The following is a 12,423-nucleotide window of genomic DNA, read 5'->3' as shown; positions in this document are numbered from 1 at the left end:
GGTGGTTAAATATTTCAGGTAGGCTATTTTACTTAATCTTCACAGAAATCCTGAGTCTTATTAATATCCTTATTTTACAAACATAGATAAGGAGGTTTAGAGATGTGAAATAAATTGCCCATGGTCACACACAACTAACGAACAGCAGAGTTTAGAGTGGAGCACGGGGATCTGACCTCAGGTCCAAGTTCTATGGCCTCTTCATTGACAGGGCATTCACCAACTTTTCTTAGCTTTGCTATGTGAGATAGAAGATTAACTGTCAGCTGTCAATGCTTCCCTCTGTGGGATATGCTTTTTCATATCGGATGAGAGACTACTTTATGTTTCATAAAATAACAGAAACGAATGTTGATAACGGTCTTATGAAGGAGTAATACAGCTGAGTTACAGTACTATACTAGAAAATGAACTGTTATATTTTAGAAAGATGGCTTGAGAATTTCGTTTCATCATGAGTTGTTAAACAATTAACCAACATATCACACTCATCAAGGGTTAATGTGCTTTGTAAACTCATGGCATCAGAAGTAAAAGATTTTGCATGAAATTAAAAAAAAAGAGTTGAGTACAATTATTAGTCAGCAGTTAATACCTATGTTAGCTGGAAACAAGAATTAAGATCCCAATTTTAATGCAAATGTAAGGCCTGCTAAAGGCAGATCTTTTTTAGATGTATAATTAGAGTACTTACCTCTGCTAAGTCTTCAAAGCAGCTTCCTACTAATGGATGGGGACTGCCTTCATCTGTCATTTCTACAGTATCTTCTATATGGCCCAGTAATTTTACACTAAGTTCATGTATATCTACTATACGACTAAATATATTTTCTACATCCTGTTGGGAGGAAAAACACATTAATTCAGTTGGTTGTATAATAAAAAAATAAAATTTGAGCCAATAAGTCATTTTATAATCATGAAATTTAACATGCCAGATACAGTGAGAAATTTCAATAACTTACAAATGTAAGACAATTAAAGAATCCTTTTTGGAAAGATGTACAATTTGCAAATACATTTCTCTACATCACTTGTTCTCCAACGTTTTGGTCTCAAAACTCTTTCACACTCTTAAAAATTACTCAAAAGTCAAAAGGGCTTTTGTTTATAATTATATCTATCAATGTTATATTAGAAACTAAAACCATGAAAATTATAAAGCATTTAATTCACTTAAAAATGATAATAAATAACACTTTTATGAAAACTATGTTTTTCTAAAACAAACAAAAAAACTTAAAAGAAAGGCATTGTTTTACATTTTTGCAAACCTCTAACATCTATCTTAATAGAAGATACCTGGCTTTTCATTAGTATTTCTTCAGTCAATCTTTTGTGATACACTGTTTTGGTTAAAGCATATGGAGAAATCTAGCTTTGCAAAGACATGTAGTTGGAAAAGGGAGTGGTATTTTAACAGTCTATTCAAATAACTGTGGGCATCCTTTTCTTTTTCTGTATTGTTTCTTTACTGAGATATAAGTCACATACCCTTTTAAAGCTACTCAATGGTTTTCACATATTCACTATCAAATTCTAGAACATCTTCATCGCCCCAAAAAGAAAGGCTATATCCATGAGGAGCACTCGCCATTCTTCCCCCTCCAACCCAACCCCCAGTCTCTGGCACCAATTAATCTACTTTCTATCTCTATGGGTTTGCCTATCTTGGACCTTTCATACATATGGAGTGAATATCCTTTTATGATATCATACAAAAGTCAATGAATGGTAGTTTCGTAAACATTAGCTGCAATGTGGAATCCGAAACAATATAAATTTTGTACTGATACATTAAAATCCACTGTTCTAGTTTGAACTTTGAATGTTTTATCCAAGTGTGATTTTGTAGTGGAATTACTAACTAGTATGGCTAGTTTACAGCTACTATTATATGAAACTCAAACTCTTTTCCTAAGTATTTTTAACAATTATGCGTTCACGAGCAATGTGGGGATTTTATATTTCCACAAACAGTTGCTCTACATTCTTTTCAACATTTGGTACTGGCACTCTTTTTAATTTTATCTTTTCTAATGAGTGTGTAGTAGTATCTCATTATGGTCTTAATTTGCATTTTCCTTATGACTACTGATGTTGAGCATCTTCGATGTACTTTTTGGTCACTGATATATCTTCTTTTATAAAGTGTTCAAATTTTTTGCCCAATTAAAAACAGCAGGCTGTTTTTCTAATTATTGAATGGCAATAGTTCTTTTTTCTGGATACAAGTCCTTTGTTAGATGTAAGTATTTCAGATAGGTTCTACTAATTTGTGGCTTACGTTTTATTTTTCTGACAATGAATAGCAAATTTTTCATTTTACTGAAATCCAATTCATTACTTTTTTATTTTACAGTTCTTAATTTTTGTGTCCTAAGAAATCTTTGCCTATCCTTTACCCCTTTATTTTTTAAAACAATTTTATTAAAATATATTTACATATCATGCAATTCACCCATTTAAAGTGAAGAATTCAATGGTTTTTACCATACTTTCAGGTTTGTGCAACTCATAATCTACTCCTTTATTTTTCATTGTTCATTTATTGCCATAACTTGAGCCCCAATCTTAGCCTCTGTAGTGAGCACCGCGTCTCCATGAGTCACCTATGTAGCTTCAGTTCCAGAAATTACTAGAATGCAACCTCCCTCAGACAATCTCAACTATTCTCACTTAGCATTTCTCCAGGACCCAGTTATGTTGGTTTGACTACTATTGTAAGATCAGTAATCGTTCTCTAATTTTCAATGTTATTGGCTTCTTCCTTTGTGCTCCCCAAAATACCGTTGTCATACTTCTGTTATGGTAATTACCACATTGTGATTTTTTTTTTAATGGAGGTATTAGGGATTGAACTCAGGACCTTGCGCACACTAAGCATATGCTCTAACCCTGAGCTATATCCCCACAGCTGGTAATTACCACATTGTATTGCAATTTAAATTTAAGTTTACATCTCAGTCTCGTCAAGACTAAACCTGAGGGAAGAAACTGTTTTATATTCATCTTTAAATCCCCACTGCCAAGTATGGAGCCTAACAACGCAGGCAGCACTGATGAAGTATTGGTTCAGTGATGCAAATGAATCAACTTAAACATAAAAATCTTCCACCTAAACAAGAGGTTTTATTCTTTGGAATATTTAGAAGATTCTGTGAATTTATTTGTACTTATACAATCAGTCTAAGTTTGGATTTTGTCTCTTAATTTCTGATGTTTAACTTATTGAACCTGTCGTAGCAATTTTATTTGTAATCATAGTTGCAATGAATTAAATCCCACAACTTTAAAAAAAATGGGCCAATTAGCAATCATGAACTATACAAATTCAAATCATGAACTATACCTGAGTTGTCACGTAAAATTAACAACACATGCAATGATATATGTGTACACAATGATACTTACATTAGCTGAAAACAGTTTTGAATTGGAGACAAAGGGCTCTCTGAAAACTTTTATAATTAAATTTAGTTCCCTTATGTACTGTCGAATTTCTGCCATAAATGCTTTTACCAAATCATAGTAAGTTTGCTCTCCTGAGGTGGAAGGCTCTTCATCAGTTAAAGATAATATATTTATATCTTCTACATCTTGATGAAACATATCCATCAATACCTACATAGAGATATTTAAAAAAGTGTAATAAAATATGAACCTGTAGTCAAATTTGAAGTTAAGCACTCTAAAGTTATTATTTGAAAATAGTTCTTAAATGATAAAAAGCAGGCATAAAATTACCTCTTCTTGGATATAATGCCACTGGCGCCTCCACGGCTTCTGTGACACAGAATTCTACACCTGATATCACAAACTGCCTCTTCCAAATTCTCTGTCAATATCAGTATCTGTCTGTCTGTCTGTCTCTCATGCTAACCTATTACTTCCAATTTGCTCCAAATCCTGTCTTAGATTTCTCTCTTAATTTCCTGTTTCATACCATTGGCATCACCACCTCATTCCAGGGTCTCACATAATTCATATTTAAATAATTCTTACAGCCTTCTAGCTGGCCTCTTTGCCTAAGTTTTTTAGAGACTGATCAAATCAAGTCCTGTTTTTATCCAAGAAGTCTACTTTTATTACTCTTGCTGAATCTCATCTTTCCCCTTCCATGAATTTCCACAGAATTATCCCAATAACACAATAAATTAGTATTTCATCTTGTATTACTTTCTGCTTGTTTCAAAAATATAAATACCCCTTCTTCAATTCTAGAACCTTTTTACACTACTCTTGCATCTCTTCCCTGTGTGAGCACAAACTATGCACTAAAAAATATTTTATTTATTGTTTCATTTCAAAGTATCAAATATTTTATATTCATTGAAAAGTAATTATTTTAAAGTCAAATACTTATCACTAAAAATATCAAAACATTTGAAATTCTTTTGCAGATCAGGTAATTCTTATTCTACTTGTTCACATTCTGGAAGAACAAATAAATACTAAAGCATATTTAAGCAGATTCAGTAATCAGAAAGAATATTCCAAATCAGTAACAGTGGGTAAAAGTGGACTAAAACGCTTCATTAGGAAATATTTTCTTTCCTGAAAAGTCACTTTTATAAAATGAAAATACTGTGGCAGTATAGTGCAATGACTAAGAGCTTTAGACTCAGACCTGGAGTTCAAGTCAAAGCTTTGAAACTTCTCGGAAAATTCTGGACCAATTTCTTTTTCTCTCTGAACTTAGCTTCCCTTTTATAAAATGTAGGTAAGAGCAGCTACCTTAGAGGGGCACATAAGGACCAAATGAGATATGTCACATATATGCTTAACTTTCAATAAATATTTACTCTTAATATTATCATAATAAAACCATACAAGCAGTATTTAAAGAAAGCTAGGTATTGAAATAAAACTGTCAGAAGTTTAGTATTTTTACATTTTCAAAAATTGTCTTCGTGTAAATCCAAAACCTTCTAAGTCTTCTAATCCAAATAAAATTTAAGAAATTTGCTAATAATAGACTATTACTGTTATTAACCCTACATGTAGCAACACATAAAAGAAAAGCTGCATGACATGTTTAAACACATTTTAATTTTAAGTAATACTTTTATTTCCATAAAGTAACCTCTTGAGTTCTTGCTATTAGGTTACTTAAAAGTATGCCCTAACACAAAATACACAATTTTATTCTGTCTGAATAATATGTTAGCACCCAAGAAGTCACAAATAAAAATTTAAGAACAAAATATAAAGATCAGTATCTTACCTTATCGGCACACATTGCCACTTTAATGTCTTGTTTTGTAATTTCATAATGCCGTATATTTCGCACATAATTCCCCACTAGTTTTAAAATGTCTGCAGAAATGTATTCTAATACTGCTACTATGTAAACAGAAACCTGGTGGTCAATTTTATAACCTAAGACCTCCTGAAAAATTAAAAGAATAGCATATTTTAAATTACTTACTATAAATTTGATACACTGATTTTTTTTAAATGTATACAATTTAGTTTAACTTTTACTGAGGCCTGTGATTATCAGCAGCACTTAATTTTAAGTGGTTCATCTAGGAATAATAAGTATATTGCTATTTGAAAATGTAAGCTAAGAAACGGTAAGGCAAAATTACCTATGATCATGTAAAATACTGAAGAAGTACAGATAACTAAACAGATAATCCCTAATCCAGGAAGGAAGCCCAAGTTTAGGGGAGGGGAGAAATGCCCATGGTTACCTAATTCAGAACACCTGGAATTAACCATGACAAAAGAGGTATTTTTCTTTATGCAAAACAAGAGTTAACATACTATTGATATCTGAGAATATGTACTATCTTTATACTACTATCCTTCTATCCAAAGGAACCTGCACTTCCCAAAGCCCTAGTGCCACATTCCTGGTATCTGGATTGTTTCTATGGAAAAAAATTCATGCTATGTCCTGCTGAACAACAGTAGTTATTAACAGCATGTTAAACAGTCCTTTATTAGACTTCAAAGAGAGTATGGGCTTTTGTGGGACTGACCAGATCCTATAGGAAAACAAATTCTATTTTCTAAACAATCCAATTAAGGGAAAAAAACCTGTGAAATAAGTCTACTTATAATATTTATAACATTAATGGTGTATAATCTATAAAAATATTGAACACTACGTTGTACATGTAAAACTAATATAGTCAATCAACTATACATTAATTCTTAAAAAAGAAGTTTACTTAGAGTTGGGGACAGGCTGCACTTACCTTTAAGAATATGTAAAAACTATTAACTGTTTATAGTAATATGGATGTATTAATAAAATTATATCCACAACTAGACTTTTAAATTCAACATTCAGAATCATTAAAGCAGCATGCATATACTTCAATTTGTTAATTCTCTTAGAATATAGTTAAATGCATAGCTATAAAAATCATGAAAAGAATTATAAGAAGTACACAACTACCAATAGCTTAGTAATGTTCTATAACTTACACTTACTTCCTCAGACCAGTTAGTAAGATACAGGCAGATATTTTTAATCAAATAACAAAGGACAAAACGTAACCTTTTAATAGTCTTAATCATCCAAGTGTTCAGCCTTATATCTTGGAAAAGATCAGAAAGACTTGGATATCCTAACACTATCACTTAGAGTCCTGGGAACTTGGACTAAAAGTTATTTAATCACTTTCTGCCTTAGTTACTTTACCAACAAACTGGAGATAATAATTAACTCTGTTGAGTAATAAAACTTAGAGCTAATGCATGCAATCATTAGCATTTTGATTGCATTACAATACATACAAAAGTATCAGAAGTATTACTAAGGTTTAAATTATAATACCTATATTTTTGGTGTGAGAGTTGATCAATAGTTTGTCATTGTACTAAATAAAACAGAAACTGCTAGAGTTTCCAGCAGTTATTCTTTCTATTAGTTTCAGAGAGATTCAACTGTCTGACTGACTAATTTACATGACAAATATGACTAGATAGTTTAGGGGATCTTTAGGGGATTTTTGTTCAAAGATTACACACAGCCTTAGGGCAGTCTCACGTAGGACCCTACATATTTAATGAAGTGAAGCATTAAGATCTGAAGGATTATAAGGGCACTTAGGTCTAACTGAAAAGAGAAGAGTTTTACAAGTTCTCTTTGAGGTTGTACTAACACGTGATGAACAAAATCCACAATTACAGAACTTTTCTTAATCCTTTCAATTCGCTTGAGTATTACTGTTGGTATGAAATTTCTTTACCTCATGTTGCCCAACTTACACTTGCCTATTATCATATCTCCCCTCCCCATGATGTAAGTTACTGGAAAAATTAAAATGAGATAATGTCACTCTTCAGTTGACTCTATTAGCCATAAAATTATTATTTGTGTTTAAAAATCATGGGTTATATTTTGCTTTTAAAAGGCAAGAAGGCAGTATTTCAGCTTTACCTTTAACAAAGGATGAATTTTTTCTACTGGGAGAGATAAAGGGTTTCTTCGCTTCCTCTTTTCAATAGCCGATTGGGCGTCTGCTATTGCCCACTTATCAATTGGATGAGGGAAACTTTTTTGAACACGTTCCTTGGAAAATAGGAAAATAACAACTAAGCAACAAATACATTAAGTAGCGCTCACTTACAACTTACTCTTAAAATCAAAGAGTACTAAAAGCAAGCTTTTCACATGTGGTATAAGTGATACTACAAACATACCTAAGCTAGAGAAAACTAACCGCCAGTATCCTACTTTCTTAACTAGGCAATTAAGAGACTAAACATTCCTTGTATTATCTGGGAGGGGATCACATTCTGAATTTCAATTTCACTGTGAATAAAGCTAATGACAAGGATACATGGACGCTATTTTAAACACTACTTACATAAAATTTCAAGGAACAAGACCTAAGCTCAAGAGGCAAATACCTAAACCTAGTTCTCATTTGTCCTTACTTTCAACACCAATTACAAGCTAAAATAGCATTCTGCACTTGAAATCTCTAAGAATTTTTTTCTTTATCCATCATGCAAAGGCACTTGACTTCAAAACTATTTATAAGTCATGGAAATCAGGGGTTTAGATTAGTAATAGCAATTTGGATATACTGTAGCTTATTATTAGAGTTTCAGTCATCCACATCCACAGGTCATTATTTTTTAACAAAATATTTCATTTTAATGTCCAGCACTTGTTCAGTTAGAAGTTCCACTGAAAGTGAAAGAACTCACATTAATGTAAACTAATGTAATTCACTTCAAACAAAAAGTACTTTCATACTCTGTAGTTTTAAAAACTCACTTTGAGGATAGCAAAATTAAAACCAGTAGAGGTCGCTATTACATAATTTTAACACCAGTATTTTGAATTACTCCAAATTTAACTAGAAAATAGTAATTTGCAAAAACTACTAGATAAAATTAAACATCACTTTTGATTATGAATGTAAATTTAAAGTCTTGCAGTTGCTATTGAAATGGAAAATAAAGATTGTTATATGATATTCTGGGGGAAAAGGGAACACTGATTTCAGGAAATGTTAGGAACAAATTCATAAATTGAAAATAGTTTAACCCATTCAAGTTTAATAAATTTTTTTCTTCATCTATGCTCAAGGCTAAGTCATCTGCCAAATATAAGAAGTATACATTTTAATTCTAATGAAAGAAAATAGTGTAGCTGAAAATGGAGTTTACAAACTTTTTCAAATGCCTACTTGAATAGCTATACATGAAGGTCTAAAATTCTGGGGAAGATCAGCAGGCAAAAAAGGACTGAAAAAAGGAAGAGGGAAAAGGTGAAAAAGAGCACCTAAAACAAGGATTCTTTGCCTTTTTCCAAGTCAATACCGTAGACCTGCAAGTCCAAAAATGACACTTAAGAGACAACAGTAATTTTACCATGATTCCCAATTAAAATTTTCACACTGATGGGTTTAACCCATGGTTAACTGAATAGGTGTAATCACGAGTACAAACGTTATATACATAGTAAACTGGAACAAAGTTTCATAAAACAAAACATTCTACTATTATATGCAATGCATTGATATTTACTATTCACTTACAAAGATGTTAATTGGACAATACACTAAAGTGAATTTATAACTTACTAATGAGTGATGACCTAGAGTCTAAAAAGCACTGATGTACAGAAAAGCAGCAGAACAGAATAGAAGCTGAACTCAATCTAACAATTCTAGATCTACTTAACATAGATCTTTGAAAAAAAATCATCAGTAGAATTACAAAGGCAAACTGTAGGCAGAGGCTGAGATGGAAGAAAAAAAAAGACAGAATCCCTTCTCATTTGAATTTTATCCACCTAATTCCAAGTTTACTGTTTGGAGAAAGAAGGAGAAGGAAAATCAAGAATGATAAAAGAGAAGGCAAGAAAGGGAAAGTAATAATAATGAAGAACACATTTTAAGCTTAGTTATTATGTATTTACTCCTGGAGCTGTATATTTGGGACGTAATACGAAAGGTCAGAATGTGTGGGAAAAGACTGGTAGGGTCAAAAAAGATGCCTTGAATGTGGAAAGGCCAAGATGAAAAAATTATCTCTTGTAGTGGCAAATTTAATTATACAGAACAAATTAAATTGTTTTTACAATTATCTTACACATACTTTAAAATAAAAGAAGCCCAAGGAAGAATGATCAATGAAAGTTTCATGAATTAAAGTCTATTACTGAGGAGAGAGGACAAGATAGCAAACTAGAAACACCCTGAGCTTCCTTCCTCTCATGAGCACACTAAAATCACAACTATCTGTAGAACCACTACTGATGAAAAAGACTAGAACCTACCAGAAAAGCTCTTCTACAAATAAAGGCATAAAGGAGGATCCAGAATGAGACTGGTAGGAGGGGCAGACTTGCAATATAATCAAATCCCATACTCTCCCAGAATGGGTGATCCACAACCTAAGTAAAGCATATTCATATTAGAGAGGTTCTCCCACAGGAGTGTAAGTTCTGAACCCCATGTCCGGCTCCCCAGCCGGGGGATCCGGCACTGGAAAGATGAGCCCCCAGAGAATTTGGCTTTGAAGACCAGTGGGACTTAACTGCAGGAGCCCCACAAGACTGGGGGAAATAGAGATTTCACGCTTAAGGGCACACACAAAATCTCATGTGTACCAGGACCCTGGTCAAAAGCAGTAATTTGATAGGATCCTAGGCCTGATCCACCTGCTGTACGTGGCGTCTCCTGAAGAAGCAGGGGCTGGCAAAGGCTCATCCTAGGAACACAGACACTGGTGGCAGACATAATGGGGAACATTTAATCATATGAACTCTCCTGGTGGCTGTCATATTGGTTCAAAAGCACCAAGCCCTGGCCTAACCCAATAGCCTGTAAGCTCCAGTGGCTGGGATGCCTCAGGTCAAATAACTAACTGGGTAGGGACATAGCACCGCCCATCAACAAACAGACTCCTAAAGACTTCCTGAGCCTACAACCGATTCTAGACATGCCCCTAGACCTGGCCCTCCCATCAGAGGGCCAAGATACAGCTTCACACACCATAGGGCAGGTACCAGTCCCGCCTCCCAGGAAGCCTGCACAAGCCTCTAGACTAGCCTAACCCACTGAGGGGCAGACACCAGTTGCAAGAAAACTACAATCTTGTAATGCAGGCCAGACCCTACCCTGGGACCAGTTGGGCCCTGGCCCAGCCCATTAGTAGGCCAACACACCCCAGATCCCATTCCCAACTGTCAGGAATTGCTCCCTCCTCCTCCTCTCTGCCCAAATGACCTAAAACATAAGCTGGGATCCCTGGACCCTGCAGCCAGACTCCAGGAACCAGCTCTGCCTGCCTAACGCTAGGATCTGGCTTCACCTTCCCGTCAGGGGGCAACAGCTCCAGAATCTTCAGGACTCTGTCTCCACCCACCAGTGAGACAGCACTAGCTCCAGGACCCCCTAGGGTTCCATAAACAGGTCACACTAGAGAACAGCCAGCAGCACAAGGCAGGGCCTGGCAACCTACCAGACCGCCAACATAGTCAGCCTGCTATAACAGAAGGACCCACGTAGCCCTCTTAGGGGAATGTCTATAAAATATAGCATGGGTGATGAGAGGAGATTGCAATGCCAGGATGTATAAGACATCTCCCATAGAAGGCTACCCCTCCCAGGTTAAGAAATGTCTAACCTACCACATACATAAAAATACAAATAGCAATACACACAAAACCAGGCAGCAGAGGAGTATCTTCCAGACAAAAGAACAAGATAAAACCCCAGAAAAACTAAGTGGAGATAGGTAAAATCTACCCGAGAAAGAGTTCAGAGTAATAATCATAAAGATAATCAAAGAAATCAGGAGGAGAATGGATGTAAAGAGCAAGAAGAAGTTTTTAACAAAGTTAGAAAATATAAAGAACAACCAAACAGAGCTGAAGAATACAATAGCTAAAATGAAAAGTATACGAGAAGGATCAATAGTAGACTAAATGATACAGAAGAGCGAATCAGTGAGTTGGAAGACAGAGCAGTGGAAATCACTTCTGTTGAAAAGAAAAAAGAAAACAGAATGAAAATAAATGAGGACAATTTAAGAGACTTCTGGGACAACATCAAGCACACTAATATTCACATTATAGGGGTTCTGGAAGGTTAAGACAGAGAGAGAAAGGGTCTGAGAAAATATTTAAAGATATAATAGCTAAAACTTCCCTAATCTGGGAAGGGAAACAGTCACCCAAGTCCAGGATGCACAAAGTCTCATACAGGATTAAAACTGAGGAACACACTAAGATACAAGGGAACTCTCATAAGGCTATCAGCTTATTTTTCAGCAGAAACTCCAAAGGCTAGAAGGGAGTGGCATGATATATTTAAAATAATGAAAGGGAAAAACCTATAACCAAGAATACTCTACCCAGTAAGGCTCTCATTCAGATTTGATGGAGGAATCAAAAGATTTACAGACAAGCAAAAGCTTTAAGAATTCAGTACCACCAAACCAACTTGACAATAGATGCTAAAGGAACTTCTCTAGGCAGAAAAGAAAAGGCTTTATGTAGAAACAAAATTACAAGACAGAAAAGCTCACCAGTAAAGGCAAGCATACAGTAAAGGAAGGCAATTATCCACACACAAACTATTAGAGAAGTTAAAAGACAAAATTAGTAAAATTATCTGTATCCACAATAAGCAGTTAAGTGATACTCGAAACAATTAGATGTAAACTATGATATCAAAAACAGTAATCTTGAGAGGAGAAAAGTACAAATGCAGGGTATCTAAAATGCATTTGAAATTAAGAGATCAGTAACTTAAAACAATCATATATATATAACATATATATAGACTGTTACACAAAAACCTCATGGTAACCACAAACCAAAAATCTGTAATAGATAGACAAAGAAAAAGGAAAAGGAATCTAAATATAATACTAAAGATAGTCATCAAATTACAAGAGAATAAAAGAAAGGGGGGGGGAAAGACCTACAAAAACAAATCC

At 34.3% G+C, this 12,423-nt stretch overlaps 1 protein-coding gene across 4 annotated transcripts in view; it reads right to left on the bottom strand.

The window, feature by feature from the left end:
- SOS1 (SOS Ras/Rac guanine nucleotide exchange factor 1) overlaps window positions 1–12,423 on the bottom strand; it is a 137,480-nt gene that overhangs the window by 61,861 nt on the left and 63,196 nt on the right. For all 4 annotated transcript variants that reach the window (XM_006211479.4, XM_006211480.4, XM_072937877.1 and 1 more), the window contains 4 exons: window positions 7,400–7,531; window positions 5,228–5,392; window positions 3,415–3,624; window positions 695–838 (listed from right to left, as the gene is read on the bottom strand). In XM_006211479.4, the coding sequence (XP_006211541.1) occupies window positions 695–838; window positions 3,415–3,624; window positions 5,228–5,392; window positions 7,400–7,531 (651 nt within the window). The remainder of the gene's footprint in view (window positions 1–694; window positions 839–3,414; window positions 3,625–5,227; window positions 5,393–7,399; window positions 7,532–12,423) is intronic.

This window comes from Vicugna pacos, chromosome 15, assembly GCF_048564905.1.
Source record: "Vicugna pacos chromosome 15, VicPac4, whole genome shotgun sequence".
Classification (NCBI taxonomy): domain Eukaryota; kingdom Metazoa; phylum Chordata; class Mammalia; order Artiodactyla; family Camelidae; genus Vicugna; species Vicugna pacos.
The sequence above is the reverse complement of the archived record's forward strand: the minus strand, read 5'-3'. Positions and strand labels throughout refer to the sequence as shown.